The 22,908-nt window shown below is 43.8% G+C and overlaps 1 protein-coding gene and 1 long non-coding RNA gene across 2 annotated transcripts in view; one reads left to right on the plus strand and one right to left on the minus strand.

Annotated features, from left to right (window-relative positions):
* The first annotated feature begins 5,162 nt into the window (after positions 1-5,162).
* LOC136964557 (uncharacterized) lies at positions 5,163-7,024 on the plus strand. The gene is made up of 3 exons (XR_010879083.1): positions 5,163-5,220; positions 6,002-6,089; positions 6,772-7,024. It is a non-coding gene; the product is annotated as an uncharacterized lncRNA (long non-coding RNA).
* rsph1 (radial spoke head component 1) overlaps positions 5,828-22,908 on the minus strand; it is a 38,770-nt gene continuing 21,689 nt past the window's right edge. The window contains exons 6-8 of the mRNA XM_067258709.1: positions 6,413-6,484; positions 6,084-6,198; positions 5,828-6,003 (exon numbers count right to left, since the gene is read on the minus strand). Coding sequence (XP_067114810.1) covers positions 5,921-6,003; positions 6,084-6,198; positions 6,413-6,484 — 270 coding nt within the window. The 3' untranslated portion in view covers positions 5,828-5,920. The remainder of the gene's footprint in view (positions 6,004-6,083; positions 6,199-6,412; positions 6,485-22,908) is intronic.

Consider the following 22,908-nt stretch of genomic DNA (forward strand, 5'->3'; position numbering starts at 1 on the left):
ATTATTGTTGCTTGCTTTTTCCACAGGTACACTTGCACTTATAGCGGTTCATGTTGTTTAATTGTAACTTGTTTAACTACATGCTCTTATGGTTCTTCCCTTTGGCACTTACTTTGGTTGTTCACAATGTGTGCTTCATGTTTTGGCTACTTGCGAAGTTTTGTGGCTATCTTGTTGTTATGATCAGTGAACTATGCACTTTGTAAAGCTCTCTCTTGGAAGTCGCTTTGGATAAAAGCGTCTGCTAAATGAATAAATGTAAATGTAATTAAAAAAGAAAAACATTTTGACTGTAATTTAATGGGTTTAATCTGGCATCCCAGCTGCCAGATTGTTCCTGTTTTTTTACAAAGTTTTTTTTTACAGTGTATCCAGACATCATCCTCACCTCAAGCACTTGACAGACAAAATCCCAGCCCTAGATCCCAACGAGTCCAATCCATCCTTCTTCTCCTTGGGCGAGACATAATCCGGCTGCACAAAGTGCGGTTAACAATGTAATGGGCCCCGCAACGCACCGTTTGCCCAACGACTCGACCTTGGATGGGTGATAATCGGAGATGTGTGTCTGGGAAAAGCACATAAAACCACTACTGCCAGCGTCTTCAGAACCAATGTGCTGATAAGCGGGCGCCATTCCATCCTCAACCCATGCACCAGCAACTTAATGGTCAGAGAGAAGATTGACAGTTCTGTACCACCCCACACCTCTCCATGTGTGTCTCATGCAGTCAATGAAGCAGACAACCTGGGCAGAGGTGTTTCAAAGAACACAGCGCAACGATTAGCCTGGCCTGTACATCGAAGATCAGTTGTTCCTTGACCTCATGCATAAGGAAGTCCACATAGACGAAGCAAACTGCTGAGTAGCACCGCTGCCATTCAAGCCAAACAGGCTGTGTCTGCCCAACAACAGACAACATGCTGTCAACAGCCTTGCCTCCCTCCGCCGCATGCTGGAGAAGAAACATGGCATGAAAGAACACTTCTTCAACTTCATGCAAGCAATGTTTGACGTTGATCAAGCAGAACCTTCCCCAGCGCTGAGGCCACAACAAGAATGCTGGTACCTACCAATATTCGGTGTTTATCACCCACAGAAAAAGGACCAAATACGTGTAGTGTTTGATTCCAGTGCGAAGAGTACCCTATCCCGCACAAAGGCACCTCCCTTAATGACGTTCTTCTCAGTGGGCCTGACATCAACAACACCCTACTGGGGGTTCTCATGCGCAGAGAACCTGTAGCGGTAACTGCAGATGTGCAACAGATGTTCTACTGCTTCATTGTCCAGGAAGAGCATCGTGATTTTCTACGATTTTTGTGGTTTAAAGACAACAACCTAAACGAACACATCACTGAGTACCGCATGAAAGTGCATGTTTTTGGCAACTCTCCTTCCCCTGCGGTAGCCATCTACGGCCTGAGAAGAGCAGCCCTGTACGGAGAAAAGGAACATGGCAGTGAAGCTAAACAGTTCGTCATGAGGAACTTCTATGTTGATGATGGGCTTTCCTCATTCCCCACCGACGAAAAGGCCATCGCCATACTGAAAAACACAAAAGAAATGTTAGCAGAGTCAAGCATCAAGCTAAACAAAATAGCCTGTAACAGCCGTGCTGTGATGGAAGCCTTTCCCCCTGAGGATCAGTTTGGGACTCACCTGGAACTTGCAGTCAGACACGTTCACCTTCCGTGTATCCAGAGAGAAGAAGCCGTTTACTAGAAGGGGAATCCTGTCTACAGTCAATGGACTTTACGACCCCCTAGGTCTTGTGGCACTTGTCACAATTCAAGGAAAGGCCTTAGTCAGGGAGCTGTCTACCGAACAAGCTGAATGGGATGCTCCTCTGCCAGCGCTGAAAGAGGAATAGTGGAGAATGTGGACGGACTCACTCTGTGAGCTTGAGCAGCTTCAGATTGAGAGACCCTATGTGCCTGTTTCTTTGTGCTCCACAAAACACAGAGAACTCTGCGTCTTCTCCGACGCCTCCACTATGGTCATCTCGGCACTGGCCTATCTCAAAGCAATAGATGAAAAAGGACACACTCGCATTGGATTCCTCATGGGCAAGGCAAAGCTGGCTCCTCATCACTCGCACACTGTTCCACGGGTTGAGCTTTGTGCTGCTGTCTTGGCTGTTGAAATGGCAGACTTAATTACAGAAGAACTCAACGTAGACATTCACAAGTCCAAGTCACATTCTACACAGACAGTCGGATTGTATTGGGCTACGTCAACAACACAAGTAGAAGATTCTATGTATATGTCGCCAGCAGAGTCACTCGCATCAGAAAGTCAACAAGCCCGGAACAATGGCACTTTGTCAACACAGAACACAACCCTGCAGACCACGGCACGCGCTCAGTGCCGGCAGCCATGTTGAAAGACACCAACTGGTTCACAGGTCCAGCCTTCTTCGCCAAAGACACCTCACAGCCAGAGGAGTTTGAGCTCATTGACCCTGCAGCAGACGCGGACATATGCCCACAGGTCCAAACCTTCATAACCAAACCGATTTGAACGCTTCTCCAGCTGGAAGTCACTCAGCCATTACCAAGCTCATAAACAAGGCCAGGTCCTGCACAAAGGGCTCAAGCAGCAATACGGATGAGCCGACACAAGCAAAACTTACAGTGATCAGAAATGCTCAACACGATGCATTTGCTGAGGAGATGAAATGCCTTTCCAGAGGTGAAGTTATTCCAAAGTCAACCCCTCTGAGTTAAATGAATCCAATTGTGGACAAGGACGGCCTGCTGAGAGTTGGAGGACGCATTCCTTTGACCCACATACCCTGGGAAGACAAACACCCAATCATTGGGCCTCATTCTCATTTTCTGAAGTTTCTTCTGAAATGTTTCTTACGGGCTTCGGAAAAACAACGTAAGAAAAAGACATCCGCCAAATTCATCAACGCTTGAAAATCTGTTCCTACGCAGCAGAAGTTTTCTGAGCTGTGCTCCCCCGGAAGAGTTTTCTTAAGTTGAAAGTGCGTCCTCGTGCTCCTGAATTTGCATACATACACGCACCGACAGCTCCTTATAAGGGCACGCAACAGCAGTGACGTGTGCAGTCAGAATCAACAGAATTAGGAAAGCAACAGGAACACACGTTATGTCCTAGCGAAAAGCAATTGTGCCATATTGTATGCCTAGGGTGCACACTCATCCCTTTAAATAGGTCGAGTGATCAGTGATAGTTGGATGGCCTGGTTGTATTTATATGATGTTCAAGTCCAAGTGCAAGTTAAAGGTTTTATTTGTCACATACAACATCATACTAGTAAGATGAGCGGTGGAATTGTTCTCCACTGGATCTAACAGTGTGCACACTAAGCAAGGTAAATTATTATAATTATTTTAATCCGAGGATGTCTGTAGAGTGGATGTGAACGCAATCACCAATGATTTCTCACAAATTCATTAACACTTCTAACACAGAGAGTTTTCTTAAATGCGATTCCTCTTGTGGTTTTTTAAGGAATCGCATTTGAGACAACTCTGGCAGATTTACGACTGCTATTTTGAGTTCGGAAAGTCTCAAATCCCAGATGAGAAAACTTTCATGAATGCCAAATGTTTTCCTAAATCCTATTCAGAAATTCTTCTTAACTGCGTTCGAGAATGAGGCCCAATGTCCCTAGAAAGCACCATGTAGGAACCTTATTGGTGAGGCATTACCATGCAAGGGTTGCCCATCAGGGAAGACATCTGAAAGAAGGTGCTGTTCGCTCTGCTGGACTGATGCAAGAGACTGGTGTCAAGCATCATACATAAATGTGTGACCTGTAATAAGCTGAGAGGAAGAATGGAAGAACAGAAAATGTCAAACCTACCTGCGGAACGACTCAACCCAGGTCCTTCGTTCACAAATGTAGGTGTTGATGTGTTTGGCCCATGGACCATAAGCTCAAGACGTACTCGCGGCAGAGAATAAACGCTGGGCAGTTATCTTCACTTCCATGGTAACAAGAGCTGTGCATATCGAAGTGCTCGAGTCTCTGTCCTCCTCAAGCTTCGTTAATGCACTGAGGAGATTCACAGCTGTTCATGGTCCTGTCTGCCTGTTTCGTTCTGACCAGGGAACAAACTTCATAGGGGCAGGCCCGTAACGGAAACACATGAGGCCCCCCCCCGCAGAATAAGCCTGAGAGCCCCCCCCCCCCCCCCCACATATGTAACGGATAATGTAATACAAATACCGACGGGACGAACAGGACCCTGACGCGATCAACTGAACATCCCATGTAATTCAAATTGGATAAAAATAAATAAAAAAACATCCCTGCGAGGCCCCCCCGCGGTGCGGGGGCTGCGGGGGTATTCTTTACGGGCCTGCATAGGGGCATGCACAGAACTTCGGATCAAATCTGATGACCATGAACTGAATACTTACCTTCACGATCAAAGCAGCACCTGGACCTTGAATCCTCCCCACTCTTCCCTTAGGGGTGGAGTGTGGGAGCGAATGATAGGTATTGCCCGTAGAATACTGGATGCACTGCTGTTACAGACAAACACTGCTCACCTGTCTCATGAAGTACTGGTCACACTCATGTCTGAAGTCATGGCCATTATGAACGCTAGACCCCTTGTTCCCGTGTCATCCGATCCAGACATGCCCACAGTCCTTACACCTGCCATGCTGCTAACACAGAAAGTCGACCCAGTGCTGCCACCCGTGGGAGAGTATGACCTTAAAGACATGTACAACAAGTGGAAGCAAGTACAGGTGTTGGCCGACACATTCTGGAAACGCTGGCATCAAGAATACCTGGTGTCACTCCAACCAAGGAGGAAGTGGCACGTGGACAAGCCAAACCTGAGCGAAGGAGATGTTGTGCTGTTCAAGGATGCACAGGTCAAGTGGAATGAATGGCCTGTCGGAGTGGTGGTGAACGCCATTCCCAGCAAAGACTCTAAAGTTTGCAAAGTGGACGTGAGGGTGGGAAGTTAGGGTACTCAGCGGGTGTATTGTAGACCAGTCTCAGAAGTTGTTATACTTGTAATAGGCGAATAGTGTTTTATAATACATTATAACAAGCGGGGAGTGTGATGTTCTGTTGTTTATTTGGGAAAAGGGAGACCCCTAGTGGTAACGTAATGTAATGTTTATGTTGTTCTAACGGTCTTGCTAAAGTTCAATTATACATGGTGAAGTAAACGGTCACACATATTTTCTCTCTCGATTTAAGTTGGCTTGAAAAACGTTTGCCTGTAAGTATCTTGACACTAGTAAAATCCTTTGTTGATCCTTCTGATCGTTCTAATGTGTCTTTGATTGCATAGGCTAACACATTTGCTACATACATTTACATTTACATTTACATTTATTCATTTAGCAGACGCTTTTATCCAAAGCGACTTCCAAGAGAGAGCTTTACAAAGTGCATAGGTCACTGATCATAACAACAAGATAGCCAAAAAACATCGCGAGTAGCCAAAACATGAAGCACACATTGTGAACAACCAAAGTAAGTGCCAAAGGGAAGAACCATAAGAGCATGTAGTTAAACAAGTCACAACATACGTCTTTAACAGACAATATATCTGTAATCGAATGAAATACTGAGATGTATTCTTTGTTCTTTGTAGTTTTACCGTGCTTCCTCAGTAAAGAGCTTGGAAAGGATCATTCATGCTTCATTCTTTATCTTGGGGAAACTGTTAGCTATCTGCCGAGCTAATGTAGCAGTCTAGGCTGCGCCTCACACACACAGAAGCGGGGGCAGAACAAATAGGTATATACTCGTTTACCACAAAGACAAAGAAAAACACCAAGACGAGTAATCTCACCACTTAATGTATTTAGTTGTGTCACTCACTTCACTATAAAAAAACTATCAATGAGTATAATAGCATTATTTATAGGTAACATATAAATCAATTATATGCAATTTGCATCCAACAAGAGGGTTCAGGTGAGTTTGTCTGTAGTGAGAAACTTGGCTCCCCCTTTGTCTTCTGATACCAGTCTCCCTTCCTCCGTCTTCCACAGACCTGCAGGTGGGGTTCAGTTGTAAACCAATCTCTATAAAACCTTGGTAGCATCTGACACATTGGCTGAAGTCCCTACTCACCTGAAGGTGAGTAATCCTTGGCTGGTGCCCATAGCGATAGGGCAGTGACAGCTTTGGGTTTCCACTTCAGAACCAAGGTGCTGACAATCTCATCCTCCTCTCCATCTCCTTTGTCCTGTTGATAATGGATATGGTTGAGAATGTAATTCAGTATTCCCTTTTTCTTCATCATTTCATACACTTCAAAACAGCACAACAGTGTATAAAACAAAAAGTACCTGGCAAAATTGTACAGAGGCTACACTTAAAATGTAACCTGGGCTACTGTAGGTTCTTTCAGGCAAAGAAGGTACATTACTCTAGGTAATGGGTGCAAAGTGTAATGTTACCTGATCAACATGTAGGTATTCTCCATGCTGCTCACATCCAATGTCAAATACATACTTTCCTGGTCCATAAGGCTGAAACAAGATAGATCACATACACACCCCATGTCCATTTGATAACACATACAATATATTTACTAATATTTGTACAAATATTTGTTTAACTAACTTTTTAAGTACACAAGACAGTTAAGTTCAGAACTTTTTTGTTTAGTAATGAAGGCCTGTCCAAAAAGAGGGCACCCCTTTGAAAGCAGAGATTCAATGTTAGGCCAGCAGTCTGCACTAACCTGGCCATATCGGTTTAAAAAGTGAATTTGCTTCTAAATAACTGAATTTCCCTATTTTTCTTTCCGTGCTAGTGAAGCGTATGGTGCGAGGGATGACCAGAGGACCAATCAGAGTGATGGGGCTGGGATGAGTTCCCATGATGCCGTGGAGGCACATGAAAGATGGGGATTGGTTTTGGAAATGTCGAAATGGTGATCCGAACAACGTCAATCCATTGGATTATATAAAGGCCATCTGCGAAATTATGAACTGCCTGGCTCTCCAGATAATCGTGGGAAACTAACACGGACACACACACAAATAAACAAACAGAGATTCCTGGCATTATTAGGGAGATGTGTGTTTTATCACCCAACATTTTTCAATTTTCTAAATCACACCAGGGAAAGCTAATTTAAGGCTATTTTGGTCATGTTTAGATTTAATTGCACATTCTGCCATTTTTTCCTATGCCTTTCAAGGCTGCAATTTGGCTTTCTATCAGCAGATGTCGCAAGGGTTCCCTTGCACAAGTGTATCATTCAGACAAAGGTTATATAGTCTAAATAATATATGTCTAGCAACATATTTAAAGTTTATATATAGTCTATAATTGTGTGCAAAATGATGACAAAAATGTTAGTTCTATGACGTGCATTAGCTTCACATGGGCGTTTGTGTGTTGACTGGTAAGTGTAATTCTTATGTCCTGACTAGGGCTGCCACTAACAACTTTTTTTCTTTCGATTAATCTGTCAACTATTTTACCGATTAGTCGATTAATCTAAACGATTAATTTTCCTTCAAAAAAATCTAATTGACCATTTCAGTTCATTTTATTTTGAAAACAACAAACTGTATATGTCATTGACAAACAAACAAAGGCTTACATATTAAAGTGCAAAACTGTAGGTTTAAACTACCAAAATAAATAAAAAAGAGGGTTAATTATTTAAGTCAGCAGTGCAACAAGTTTCTATTAAACCCTAAAAAGTTAGGTTTGCATAATAAACAAAGTGCAACATGTTTAAAGTGTAAGAAACAATGAACAATGGTGTCCAGCTCAATCAAACGTCAGTTAGACGTGTGTTGTAGTGTAAAAATGTCCACATGTTCTGGACTTTAATTTCAGGGTATTTACATCCAAATCAGGTGAACGGTGTAGGAATTACAACACATTTGATATGTGCCCCCCCCCTTTTTAAGGGACCAAAAGTAATTGGACAATTGGCTGCTCAGCTGTTCCATGGCCAGGTGTATGTTATTCCCTCATAAAGGGAGTTTGTTATTTCATTGACAGGGAGCAGATAAAAGGTCTAGAGTTCATTTCAAGTATGGTATTTGTGTTTGGAATCTGTTGCTGTCAACTCTCAATATGAAGTCCAAAGAGTTGTCACCATCAGTGAAGCAAGCCATCGTTAGGCTGAAAAATCAAAACAAACCTATCAGAGAGATAGCAAAAACATTAGGTGTGGCCAAATCAAATGTTTGGTAAATTCTTAAAAAGAAAGAACGCACTGGTGAGCTCAGCAACACCAAAAGACCCGGAAGACCACGGAAAACAACTGTGGTGGATGACAGAAGAATTCTTTCCCTGGTGAAGAAAAACCCCTTCACAACAGTTGGCCAGATCAAGAACACTCTCCAGGAGGTAGGCGTATCTGTGTCAAAGTCAACAATTAAGAGAAGACTTCACCAGAGTAAATACAGAGGGTTCACCACAAGATGTAAACCATTGGTGAGTCTCAAAAACAGGAAGACCAGATTAGAGTTTGCCAAAAAACATCTAAAAGAGCCTGTACAGTTCTGGAACAACATCCTATGGACAGATGAGACCAAGATCAACTTGTACCAGAATGATGGGAAGAGTATGGAGAAGGGAAGGAACTGCTCATGATCCAAAGCATACCACCTCATCAGTGAAGCATGGTGGAGGTAGTGTTATGGCGTGGGCATGTATGGCTGCCAATGGAACTGGTTCCCTTGTATTTATTGATGATGTGACTGCTGACAAAAGCAGTAGGATGAATTCTGAAGTGTTTTGGGCAATATTATCTGCTCAGATTCAGCCAAATGCTTCAGAACTCATAGGACGGCGCTTCACAGTGCAGATGGACAATGACCCGAAGCATACTGCGAAAGCAACCAAAGAGTTTTTTAAGGCAAAGAAGTGGAATGTTCTGCAATGGCCAAGTCAATCACCTGACCTAAATCCAATTGAGCATGCATTTCACTTGCTAAAGACAACACTGAAGGGAAAATGCCCCAAGAACAAGCAGGATCTGAAGACAGTTGCAGTAGAGGCCTGGCAGAGCATCACCAGGGACGAAACCCAGCGTCTGGTGATGTCTATGGGTTCCAGACTTCAGGCTGTCATTGACTGCAAAGGATTTGCAACCAAGTATTAAAAGTGACAATTAGATTTATGATTATGTTAGTTTGTCAAATTATTTTTGGTCCCTTAAAAAGGGGGGGGCCACATATAAAATGTGTTGTAATTCCTACACCGTTCACCTGATTTGGATGTAAATACCCTGAAATTAAAGCTGAAAGTCTGCACTTAAAGCACATCTTAATTGTTTCATTTCATCCATTGTGGTGGTATACAGAGCCAAAATGATAAGTTGTGTCAATGTCCAAATATTTATGGACCTAACTGTATGACCCCCCACTAAGATAAACAGTAGCACACTCAAATGGCTTGAGAGCTTGTTCTAGCTCCTCCAGTAGGCTCCACTGTTCAGCTTTAAGGTCAAGGAAATGCTTTGCTCTCTTTGTTACTTCTGGGTCTGACAGAGTTGCTGTAACAGGCCACCTCTGCTGTAGCAGGCGGCTGATCATGTAGTAAGAGCTGTTCCATCTTACACTACAGGGCTCCAGACTAACTTGTTGCCTTGGTTGCACTGGTGCGCCTAACTTTTTTATTTAGGTGCACCAGCACAAAATTTAGGTGCACCCAAATTTTTCCTTGCGTCGTCACAATTTCAAGGTCACCTTTTTATCACGCTCCATATACATTCATATATATTATGTAAATGATCTTAAACAAGAATAAGGTGTAGGTAAATATAGGCCTATTTTTTATTTGACGCACAATCATACTGTAGCCTATATATATATATATAAATATTTTAAGTGCTTCACTGAGCTACCAAACTAAAACGTTTTAAGCAAAATAAAACATTTCAAAATAGAAAGTGCTACTGTTTAAAAGTGCTTCCTTGAACTGAGACCTAACATTTCATGGCTCAAAGTCTTATAGCAGGTCCCACCTTGCTGTCGCATGCCCTTCAGATGGCCAACACCTGTAATTTGGCCTTCTTGCCCTATGGCCTTGGCTAAATCATCTTGCCACACTATCCCTAGCATCAAAATCCTAGCTCCATGGGTTAGCTCCATGGCCCAGCTTCGTAACTCAGGGGTCCGCAATTCATTTTTACAAGGGGCCACATGAGAAAGCTGAAATGTGGGCCTCATCAATTTGCTCACTATTCATTTTCTCCCATTGTAAAAAGCAGTAAAGTATATATTTTGATTAGCTGCTACTGGTTATCAGAAGAATAAGGATATTCTGTAAATATTTATATAAATATTTTAGATTTTGATGTAGGTCAAATAGGAAAGATTATAGAAGTAATAAACTGTATAAACAGGATGTAACCCAGTAAAAAAGGACCAGGTTACAAATTATTTGTTATTTTGAAAGGTTAAATCTAAAGGTTGATTATAGCAAAATATTTCATTTGTAACTAAACAAGTATTTAGAATAAGCCAATCACGTTTTAGAAATGTAATGATGAGCACTTGACCTTATGCCAATCAGCTCACGGTGTGATGTAGGCTCACTCCCCACGCTTGAGGTGAACGAACGTGAGCACGCAGAAAAAAGCAGTTGAAACGAAGAGTGAAAGCTAAAATCTGAAACGTGAACCAAGAGAAGTGATATACATATATTTTATTTTCATTTAATAATAAGTAGTGTACATTATACTATCTTGACAAAAGATAAGAATAAGTATAAAGAAAAGAACTGCGTAGTTGATTCAGGGATTTGGTGAGTGGGAATTAATGTGTTGCTAGCTAGTTCATCATAGCTTTTGCTAGCTATTTCGTTGCTATGTCTAAGTTAGCCCGCTCGGTGTGTTAGCCAGGCTAGCCATTGTTCACGCCACGTGCAATTTTATTCCACGTGCGTTTAGTCGTTTTAATGTTACATTTTCTGTCATGCCTAGACCAGTTTACTGTCTTATTAGTTCGACAGTAGTTTTCAAGAATATGCTTTTTGAATATATGTCTTCTGATCCTGTTGTAAAACAGGTTGGGTCTTTTGTGAGTGTAAGGAGTGTAGGATTCCGTTCCAAGGATGGCGAGCCGCCCGACATTAGGATAGAGAAAATACAAGGATTGCATGCGAAGATTCATCTTTCCTCGGAAGGGACTGCCTTAAAAAACTATTGTACTCCGGTGTGGTAGGAATCTATACCAACCACAATTGCACCACATAGTGCAACAAACCAAGAGTATTTTCATTATGATACTCCACATCACTCATGTGAAGTTAAATGACAATGATTGTCATAGTCTAGTCATTGTTGTGTTCTTTGTGAATTGAAGTATTGTGTTTTTGTGACATCTAGATTTATTTTGTCTATTTCAATTTGGTAAGAACAGCTAATGTATTTGTCTGCGGACAGGATATGTGGCCAGTATCCTTGTTCACAGTAACTGTACATGTAAATTGTAATTGAGTGATACATTACTCAACATCCTTGGTTTAATTACGGTTATTTTATTTTCTTTAGAGGGGAAACAAGGAACAATACATGCTTTCATAAACTAAAGTCGAACCTTGTTGAGTCATCATTATTCACATTTTAAGGCTCTGTGGTAGAACCTAGGATGAATAGTTGAGACTTTAGATCTATATTTAAGAAGTTCCATCAGGTACTTTTATAAGTGTTACAAGCATCAACAGTGTTTCATTTTATTTGTAACCAGTTAATCTTCACAAACACTGAAAAGTTGTTTTGCAGTATGTTAAAGATGTGGAATTGATCAACTTTGGGGAGGGAGTCAGACGGCTGAGCGGTGAGGGAGTCGGGCCAGTAATCTGAAGGTTGCCAGTTCGATTCCTGGCCGTGCAAAATGACGTTGTGTCCTTGGGCAAGGCACTTCACCCTACTTGCTTCGGGGGGAAATGTCCCTGTACTTACTGTAAGTCCCTCTGGATAAGAGCGTCTGCTAAATGACTAAATCTAAATGTAATGTAAACTTTATACAAAAAACAATATGTTTTTTCAGTTCATTTTGTTCTGTGAGAGAAATCCAGTGGGCTTGAACAAGTGCATCGAAATCTGTCTGAATGCGAAGGACAGCTGAGAGGTAATGATCAGGGTCTGCAGTTCAACTAGCAAACCATCAGCCCGCGCCCACTGAATCAGTCAAGTTCTTATTATGTCCGCGTTAGTTTTTTTTCTTCACAGCTTTCACTTTGACCTCAGTAAACAGATACCTAGAAGTCCATGTCTTGTTAAAAGTTAATCAGTGGCAAAGTTTTTCATTTTCGAGGGCTAACCAACAGCTAACTCTCCTGTCGGTGAGGTTGCGCAAGCGCACATATGTAAATCGCCTGATCACTGTAGTCTTTCAGGACTACATATTCACTACCGCTCAACACATTTATTTATTTTACATTTTTGATTTACCTCACGCGGGCCAGATTGAGACAGCCTGTGGCCGGTTATGGCCCGCGGGCCATACAATGCCCAGGTCTGCTAAACTGACTCTCTGGTGCTCAGGTCGTAATTTCAATCACACAGCACGGAGCTACAGGAATATCTGGACCACAGCCTCAGAGGCAAAGACCCGCCCCATCTCTGTCTCTGATTGGTTTAGACCACGATATGATCCAACCATGAGTGTCAGTTCCGTCTTAGGATAACAAACGCTTCGTTTGTGGAGAGACAGCGGATGCGAGGAGGTTAGGTGCACCAGTGCGACCTAGGAAAAAATTTAGTCGCACCCGTACACATTTTGGTCGCATAGTGCGACCAAATTGGTCGCACTCTAGAGCCCTGCACTAACATCTTAAATCAGTTTGTGTTCAGGTTTGCCCATTTGTTTTTGTTTTGTTTTCAGCTTTGAGGTGGCCATTTCACTCTTTTTAAAATGTTCCACCAAGCACCTTGCAGCTCCAATTGCTTTGTTAATTTGTGGATTCTTCAGTCCTTGATTTACCACTAGTTGTAATATGGCCAGCACAGCAGATTGAAGATATCCCATGCCCTTCTTCCAACAACTTGAGGGCTGCTACTACATTAGCAGCATTGTCATGCACCCAGTGGCGGTCCTAGCACATTTGGCGCCCTGGGCGAGTTTTTCACTTAGACCCCCCCCCGGGACGGAGAAATCTTGTGCCGCCCCCTACCACGCCACCCGCCCAAACAGAGTACACAGAACGAGTGGCACGAACACAATCGCAATACCTGTTTTGGCCAGCAGAGCGCCAAACACACAAATTGCGGAAAAAAACGCCCCTCTGGCTGAAAATGCCGCCCCTAACTTCGTGGCGCCCCAGGCGGCTGCCCGGTCGGCCCGTGCCTAAAACCGCCCCTGCATGCATCACAGCCTTGATTCTACTTGCAAGAATTCCGAACTTCTCAATTGCTTTTTCAATCCAGGATGCAATATTCATTGCAGTGTGTCTCTCTTCAAGTGGCATAGTAGTCAAACTATAGCTTACGAGCTCCCAGTCATTGTTAATAAAATGGCAGGTTATGCCCAAGTATGCTTCTGCGGCAATACTTGTCCATGCATCTGTAGTTAAACTGACCATGGAACTGGAAGAGGAGAGGGCAAGTTTGACTTTCTGGAATTTGTCCTCATATTTCTTCTTCATCGTGTTGGTGAAGCATGTTCTCTTCTTAGGGAGAACGTAGCCTGGTTGGAATGTTTTAACCATAGCACGGAAACCCTCATCTTCTACCATTGACAGGGGTCTCATGTCTTTGTTGATCATGTTAAGGACACTATCAGCAAGAGCTGCTGCAAATTGTGGTGAGCAATCCTTTTTCAGGAATTCGTTCATGTGTTGTCTACGTTCATCTATACTAAGGGTACATAAACTAGCACTACTAAGTGGGATTAGAATAGAATTAAATATACAATAAAATAAAATATAAATTGCCGTAAATTACAATATAAAAATACAAATATTACAAAAAATACAAATGTACAAGATACCATTATTGTAATGCAGTGCAAAAAGTGTGTTTTAAGCAAGAAGTCATTAAGAGTCAGTGTGGTTCCTTTGAAGAGCCTTGTTGAAGAGGCCAACAGCGGAAGGGAAGAAACTGTTTTTGTGGCGTGAGGTATTGGTCCTGATGGACCGCAGCCTTCTGCCGGAGGGGAGTGACTGAAACAGGGAGTGTCCAGGGTGGGAGGAGTCGGCCACAATCTTCCTCGCTCGCTTCAGGGTCCTCGAGGTGTGGAGGTCCTCGAGGGTAGGCAGATTGCAGCCAATCACCTTCTCAGCAGTGCGGATGATACGCTGCAGTCTGCTCTTGTCCTTGGCAGTGGCAGCAGCGTACCAGACGGTGATGGAGGAGGTGAGGATGGACTCAATGATGGCTGAGTAGAAGTGCACCATCATTGTCTTTGGCAGGTTGAACTTCTTCAGCTGCCGAAGGAAGTACATCCTCTGTTGTGCTTTCTTGATGAGGGAGCTGATGTTCAGTTCCCACTTGAGGTCCTGGGAGAGGATAGTGCCCAGGAAGCAGAAGGACTCCACAGTGTTGACTGGGGAGTCACACAGGGTGATGGGGGTGAGTGGGGCTGTGTTCCTCCTGAAGTCCACAACCATCTCCACTGTCTTAAGAGCATTGAGCTCTAAGTTGTTCTGGCTGCACCAGGTCACCAGGTTGGCCGCTTCCCACCTATAATCAGACTCGTCTCCACCAGAGATGAGCCCAATAAGGGTGGTGTCGTCCGCAAACTTTAGGAGTTTACGGACGGATGACTGGAGGTGCAACTGTTGGTGTACAGGGAGAAGAGCAGAGGAGAAAGGACGCAGCCCTGAGGTGATCCGGTGCTGATGGACCGGGAGTCAGAGACTTGTGTTCCCAGCTTAACGCACTGCTTCCTGTCAGACAGGAAGTCTGTGATCCACCTGCAGGTGGAATCAGGCACGTTCAGCTGGGAGAGCTTGTCCTGAAGCAGGGCGGGGATGATGGTATTGAAGGCAGAGCTGAAGTCCACAAACAGGATCCTGGCATAGGATGCTGGGGAGTCCAGGTGCTGTAGGGTGAAGTGGAGGGCCATGTTAACTGCATCGTCCACAGACCTGTTGGCTCTGTAGGGAAACTGCAGGGGGTCCAGTAGAGGGTCAGTGATGGATTTAAGGTGTGCCAGCACCAGGCGCTCGAAAGACTTCATTACCACAGAGGTCAGGGCGACGGGTCTGTAGTCATTATGTCCTGTTGGCCTTGGCTTTTTGGGCACAGGGATGATGGTGGAGGACTTGAGACAAGCTGGCACATGGCATGTCTCAAGGGAGGTGTTAAAGATGTAGGTAAACACCGGAGACAGCTGGTCAGCGCAGTGCTTGAGGGTGGCTGGAGAGACAGAGTCCGGCCCAGCTGCTTTGCGGGGATTCTGCCTCTTGAAAAGTCTGTTAACTTCACCCTCCTGAATGGAGAGTCGTCACTGTAGAGGGGGGGAGGTGGGAGGCCTTCTGGGTGGGAAGGGGTAGTTCAGGACTGTCCAATTGTCTTTCAAATCTGCAGTAGAACTCATTCAGGTTGTTGGCCAGGCGGGAGTCGTTAGTGGAGTGGGGGGCTCTGGGCTTGTAGTTGGTAATCTGCCTGAGCCCTCTCCAGACAGAAGCAGAGTCGTTTGCAGAGAATTGGTGTTTTAGTCTCTCTGAGTACAGTCGTTTAGCCTCCCTCACCACCTTGCTAAACCTGTTCTTCGACTCCTTGAAACTGTCTTTGTCCCCACTCCTAAACGCGGCCTCTTTCTCTGACCTCAACCTTCTGAGTTTAGCTGTAAACCAGGGTTTGTCGTTGTTGTAGCTTACCCTGGTGCGTGTTGGTATACAGGAGTCCTCACAGAAGCTGATGTATGATGTCACAGCCTCTGTTAGCTCATCCAGACTATTGGTAGCAGTCGTGAACATGTCCCAGTCAGTGCAGTCCAAGCACGCCCGCAGATCCTCCATAGCTTCACTGGTCCACTGTTTTGATGTCCTCACAGCAGGCTTACAGCGCTTTAGCTTCTGCCTGTATGCAGGAATCAGGTGGACCATGGCGTGGTCAGAGTGACCCAGTGCTGCTCGGGGGACCGCATAGTATGCTTTGCTGATTGTAGAGTAGCAGTGATCCAAGGTGTTTCCTTCTCTGGTAGGGCATTTGATGAATTGTCTATATTTTGGGAGTTCTTGAGTGAGATTGCCTTTGTTAAAGTCGCCTAGCACAATAACCAAGGAATCCGGATTTTCATGCTCAGAATCAGAATCAGAATGGGTTTTTATTCGCCATGAAAGTTTGCACAGACAAGGAATTTACTTTGGCAGGAGAGCCTACCTAGGCAGCCATTTTTGGCGCCAACTAGAAAGTTACAGCATAACATGAGGAGAGGGGAGGAGAGAAAAAGGAAACACCCAGACAATGCTCCTAGAGGAGTACAGTGTGGGAACAGACAAAAACCTCAGCACATAAGCACAACAACATTTACAAAAACACGTGACTTGCAACGGGGAGTGGTAGACAAGCAGCATCTGGACCTGCAGCCATGGTAGGCGCTGGACACAGACCCGCCAGCCACCCTGGGGAAACAAGCAGGCGAAGGCGTTGGATGGGGGTGGGGGGGTGGTGATATCTGTAGTAGGTGAAAGTTAATGTGTGAGTAGGTCTGGGTTGACGCCCTCGACCTAGGCCACAATCAGTCCGATTCTCCCTATGCAGATTGTGTTGGCCAGGAGACATTTACATTTATTCATTTAGCAGACGCTTTTATCCAAAGCGACTTCCAAGAGAGAGCTTTACAAAGTGCATAGGTCACTGATCATCACAACAAGATAGCCAAAAACAGAGACATCCTTGGTCATGACCCGGGAAGAGACCAAACCACAGATGTCGGTGGGGGGTGGGGGGGGGGAAGGGGGGGGGGGGAAGGGGAAGAGAGGAGCAAGATAGTCTCGCTTCAGCGCTCTCCAGGGGAGTTGTTTTCCAGCAACGACCTTGGCCAGGGCCTGTGCTGGTTACGGGGCCGAAAGTGGATAAGATTGGGGTAGTTGTTTTGACGAGTAGCCGCAACTCAATTTTCACGTCCACCCTTCAGGAAGGTCTCCATATCCTCGACCTTCCTTTGCAGAGCAGCAAACGTATCCCTGTTGTAATCAATGCTGCGTTGTAAGTTCACAGTCTGAGCTCCAACAACTCTGCCCACCGCATCAATCATATCGGGCAGCCTAACGGGGCTTTTGATGGCTGCAGCCGTTTCCTTGATTTTCCGATATACAAAGCCAGCGCCTATTCCAAACAGCAGAAAGCCTGTAATCATGGTTCTGAATATGAAGATGTCTTCAACGTCCTCCACGGAAAGCGCCGCTAGACACACGACACGCCAATCCTCCCACGCGTCCATCGTGTAGCCAGCTGCGAACGTCCCGTCCGGACAGTTGGGTTCCCCCGCACCCGAGCTTCTCTACGAGAAGATGGTGTCAATAGCATTGAGAGACCAGCTAATTAATTCCATGCTTCTAGTTTCAGAGAGTGATGATGAGAGAGTATCTTGAGACAAACAAGACATAGCCAAGCAGGGAAGGTCAGGGAGGGGAGGAGAGAAAAATGCGACCGCCTTCGTCGAGAGCCAAAGAAGAATGTCGAGAGCCAAAGAAGAATGTCGAGAGCCAAAGAACAACTCCACACTCAGTATCTGGCTGGCGAGCACACGTTGAGCCTCGTTGACGCTAGCCTGCGGAGGCATGTAGACGCCAACCAGAATGAATGATGCAAACTCTCGTGGCGAGTAAAAAGATCTACAGTTAATAAAAAATGATTCCAGATCAGGAGAACAGTGCTGCAGAATCACTGTCACATCTTCACACCAGCCACTGTTAATGTAAAAACAAATACCACCGCCTTTCGTTTTGCCAGAGAGCACAGGATCACGATCCGCTCTCAGCAGTTTGAAACCTGCTTGCTGTAGCGCAGAGTCTGGGATCAGTTCACCCAGCCATGTCTCCGTAAAGCACAAAACGGAAGATGAATGAAAGTCTCTGTTTTTCCACACCAGTAGCTGAAGTTCATCCAGTTTGTTGCTCAGTGAACACACGTTGGAGAGAAATATCCCCGGTAACGCTGTGCGTGCCCCACGCCGACGGAGTCGCACCAGAGCACCGGCTCGTTTTCCTCTCCTACGGCGCTTCGCTGCTAGGACAAAGCCGAGGGTGGCTTTGACTATAATTCCCACTAATTCTGCCGCTGGAAGCAGAAAAGTGGGAAATAAATCCACAGGAGTTGTAGTCCTGATGTTTAGAAGTACTTCTCTAGTTAGAGAACCCCTGAAATATTGGCAGAACACTGAATTAACAGACAAAACAAGACAAAAAAGAGCGCACCTAACGACCGAGGCCACCATCATCGGCGCCATCTTTGTCTCCTCGACTTAAACCTCGACCTTTGTCTCCTCGACTTAAACCGAAAATTCCAAGGTGCTGGTTCTGGGCTAGTGCTTATGCCAGTTCGGTAATGATTCTAGCGATACTCGCCAATTATCTAAGAACCAGGTACATTTACCACAGACTAGAGCTGGAGTAGGGCTACGTCTTTAAATCACTTCATAAGCCTCCGTTGTCCTAGCAACGCGTCATGGTTACGGAAAGTTAGCTAAATAGCAAGAGCTATCCTATAGAGAGCTATCTTATCAGCCAACGTAGAATAAACCCAGATTTTAGCCTACCTAAAAAAAATTTTAATGGAAATTCTAAGGTAGCAGACAGACGGCTTTATGGCTTTAATAATGTGTGTATTTAGCAGCTACAATGACAAAATATATTAAAAAGGCTCTCCATACTTATACTTACTAACCCTATCTAATAAACATGAATAGACAAAACTTACGGTGGTTTTGCCTTTTCTGGCGGTCCATTATCCAGAATAGCGCCTGTATGTTTTCAGGGGCATAGCGCTAGTGCTGCTGTGGTATGCCACCTTATTGTTTGGTAATAAGTCAAAGTATTCCCATACTTTTGAAGCCTTGGGTCTTTGGGGACGTTTCGGAACCAAGTCGGACTCTGCTGCAGCTGCCATGATTTTTTTTTTACTGGAGCGTTGACTGGAGCTGACCAATGACTCGAGCCAACAACGACTAACATCATGCACGCAGCAATTACGTAGTGATATTGAAGAAGAACATTTGTTATAATGAAATCTTATAATGAAAGCTTTTTTTAAAAATATATATATTTTTTTATAAAAAAAAATTAAAAAAAATATGCAGCGATTAAAAATATTAATGACGCATTTTCAGCATTGACATCATCGATGACGTCGACCAATCGCGGCAGCCCTAGTCATGACATAGCAAACCCCCACCCCTCGGCTTGAAGCAACGGCCCCATCTTAATTACACAATAATTTGTGTAATTTGTGAACCTGGCTCATACTACTAGCTTTTTCATAGAAGACTTTTTCCTGATTTTTGCTAAGTTTGAAACCAATCCGAAATGGGTAAACTAGCACCCCATTTATTTGCTTATGTAACAGAGTTTAAAATGCACTTTGTTAATTTTTCATTCCAATTTGTATTTGTGAATTTTATTTCATGGAATTATTGTATTTACTATTATTTTTAATCATTTCTTTAACGCGCAAGTGTTCCGAACTGCACTCAGTCTCTTCTGTGCCTTTTAAGCCGTAGCCGTAGGACTCCGTATCCCTCACACCTCATTTTGTAATGCTGAGGGTAAGCTGTGTGAAAAAGTGTTGCTGCACAAATGTCCTAATTTAGTCTGAAACTGATCTGTTTTGTTATCATTTTTAATGCATATCACTTTCTGATTATTTGTTATCTAGTTGCTTTGTTCTGACCATGAATATTTGTAACTTGTTAGTCGCCAAATGTATTATGCTAGCGAGCTGTGCCACATGGCTAACCAGGGGCGCCGCCAGGAATTTCGGGCCCCATGGCAAAAATTCAAAGTGGGCCCCACCCCCGCGGCGCAAATCGGACATATGACGTGTTGCGGTTGGCGCCCTCTGCTGGTAGTGTGGGAGGGTTAATTAATGGATTGCTTCTTGGAGTTCGATAGTAATGGGGAGACTGGGGTGCTGCTGACTCATCTGTTGTTAAAGGTGACATGACATGCTGTTTTTGGATGCTTTTATATAGGCCTTAGTGGTCCCCTAATACTGTATCAGAAGTCTCTTTCCCGAAATTCAGCCTTGGTGCAGAATTATAGCCACTACTAGCAGTCCCACAAGGAGCTTTCCTCAGAACGCGCTGTTTTGGTGTCTGTAGCTTTAAATGCTAATGAGGAGCGGAGGGGCAGCACCATGCGCTAATGTTTACAATGGATGTATCGCAATGGCTGTAGCCCCGTTGCTGTAAGATGCCTCGAATTTGCCCATTCTCATCTGATAACCCTTGTTTGCAGAGGTACACACAGTCATTTCAATGAGGGGAAAGGCGGATATCACGTGCGCTATAACACCAACAGCAGAACGGTTATCCAAATAACAAAGAAGTGTACAACACTCACGTTACAGCATGTATTCACCCACATACTTGATGCTATCTACCTTTCCATTAGCGACAGTAACTCAGCTGTTAGCTGCAGAGCTAATGTTACAGCCACATTCTAAGGGTAGCAAGCTAGGTAACCATATACAGTAAAGCTACAAAATGATATAGCGTTAGTTAACTAACTTGTCCGAGGTTAGTAGCTGGACGAAGGAGAGTTAGTACCGATCCAGAATTTAATTTCAGCAAGGCCAGTTTTGTATTAGCTCAAGTTGAGGAAAAATTTGTGGCTGAAGTGTTTGGCGCAGACATAAAAAACAAATGCGCCTACAACAGAAGTTGTGTAGGCGCATTTCCAGAGAAAATAAAATTAAGACACTGGGTCTTCAGAGGCTCGGATGAAGGAACTGTAAAAATATTATTTTTTTCCTTTGTACATCCAAACTGAGCAAATATAATGCTTCGTTCGTTTGCAAGCCATGATGTCTCTCGAGGATAAAAACCTTGCACGGTCGTAGCTCAGTTTCTTATGGGCGGGCCAGATTCTCTGGGCGGGCAAAGCAGAGAGAGGGGAGGTAACCTTATAACAAAATGACGTCCCCAGGACGTCCCTTGTTAGCTGGGTAGCTAGATAGCTTATATGGACATTAAATCAACAGGTTAATACCACTCACAGATTGGCTACCCACCTTTCTTGGTAAAAAACTGGGTTACTGATTGAAACCCTCTCTTTTGTCTATCCTCTCTTTTTTCTCTGATCTTTTCCGAAACCCTGATTTGTGTTTACGGCCTGACATTCTAGCGACTAGAGCATCTACTGACTGCAACTAAACACCGTCACCGATTAGTGCGCTAAGGCAGGATCAAACCATTTCATGCAGATACAGGGGGATGGTCGGTCAATATGGATGTTTACTTTTTGGTCAATAGGGATATTTAACCTTTATTGCCAAACACAAGTAAAAACAAAGAGATCATTCATTGTATTATTATATTTTAAATGTATTATATACTCGATGATGGTTTATATAATATAATATCATTTTATATGACTTTTTGCCTATTTTTTTTAGGCCCCTGTCAGTCAGGGGCCCTTAGAATCGTCCTAACTTTTCCCCCCTATACGGCGCCCTTGTGGCTAACGTTAGTTCTCCACAGACTTTAGCATACATATATTTTATTTGCGTGTTTAGGAAGCTGTGGTGCAAAAAGAAAGAGAAGAAAAAGGCCATTTGTTGTTCCATTGTCTTTTGCAGGAGCGAATAAATGACAAAACCCATTGAGTTGTGCCTGTTCATGCCCTGAACACACATCCGTTACACTTACGTCAAGAAAAGTTGCCTGGAAACGTGCTCACGGATACGAACAGGGGACGAGCACAAAAGGGAACATCAGCATATCGCTGATTTACCTGAGCTGAATGAGAACAAGGAGAAAGGACTTGATAATGTACAGTTGCCTGGCTTTTTATTTATTTATGTTATTTTACGCAATCAAACTAAAAACACAAAGCAAAAAGAACAACGTATAGACCCTGCACGTATAATACTACAATACCAATAGTATTGATTTTTGTTAAGTTCACATGTGCTTCTTGATTCGACTTGTACCACATTCTGACAGTTTTCTGCAATGCCTTAGCTCCAGCTCACAAGCTCGCGACTGGTTGTTGCAAAGTATGACGTGTACAGCTAGTTGCAAGCGTGCACGAGTTTTGGAGCTAGGAAAAAAGCGAGCCACTGTTTAACGATTTGACAATCCATCTTCCAAGCCGTTGACCATGCTGGTCAGGAATTTAAATGTAGATTCCCATCGTGTTATTGCACGACTTATAACAACGGCATATCACGTAATTAAGACGGGCCAGCCGTTCGCCTCGTTCCCCCAGGCTATGAACTGCAGCAGAAGAATGGTGTCGTCTCGGGTACTTAGTACCATACTGATGAAATGCTATGGAAGCTTTTATATATTAGCATTGAGGGACCAGAGGTTTCAGCCAGACAGAGTTGTGCAGAGATGGCTGTCAGCAGGGAAGAGAGCACGTCATGTTTGAGGTTAAAAGTCAATTGTTTTGCTGACTATTACCTTTTTATTTTTTATCACTAGAAATGTGATTTCATTGTTGTTCTTTTTATATCCAGGATGTGTTTAATAAATGGTTAAACATGTTAACAGAATAACACAACTTATAAGTCTTTGGTTTTGTTGTAACAATGATACATTACAACTTTTGGAGGGGGGGCCAGTAAAAATTGTCTTGGGGCCAGTAAGTTTCAAACCCACTGGCCCGGAGGGAACAGTGCCAAAAAATGTTGAGCCCTGAATTGTATTTGTAAAATGCAAATATTTTTTGGAAAGCAGATAAATGGAACTAATGAATGCAGTTTGCATATTCACAAATGAGTGAAACTAATAATATTATATGACTTTGATAGTTTGCAACTATTTTGCAAATGGTAGGCTAAACCATTTATTAACTAGACAGG

Source organism: Osmerus mordax, chromosome 2, assembly GCF_038355195.1.
Source record: "Osmerus mordax isolate fOsmMor3 chromosome 2, fOsmMor3.pri, whole genome shotgun sequence".
Lineage (NCBI taxonomy): Eukaryota > Metazoa > Chordata > Actinopteri > Osmeriformes > Osmeridae > Osmerus > Osmerus mordax.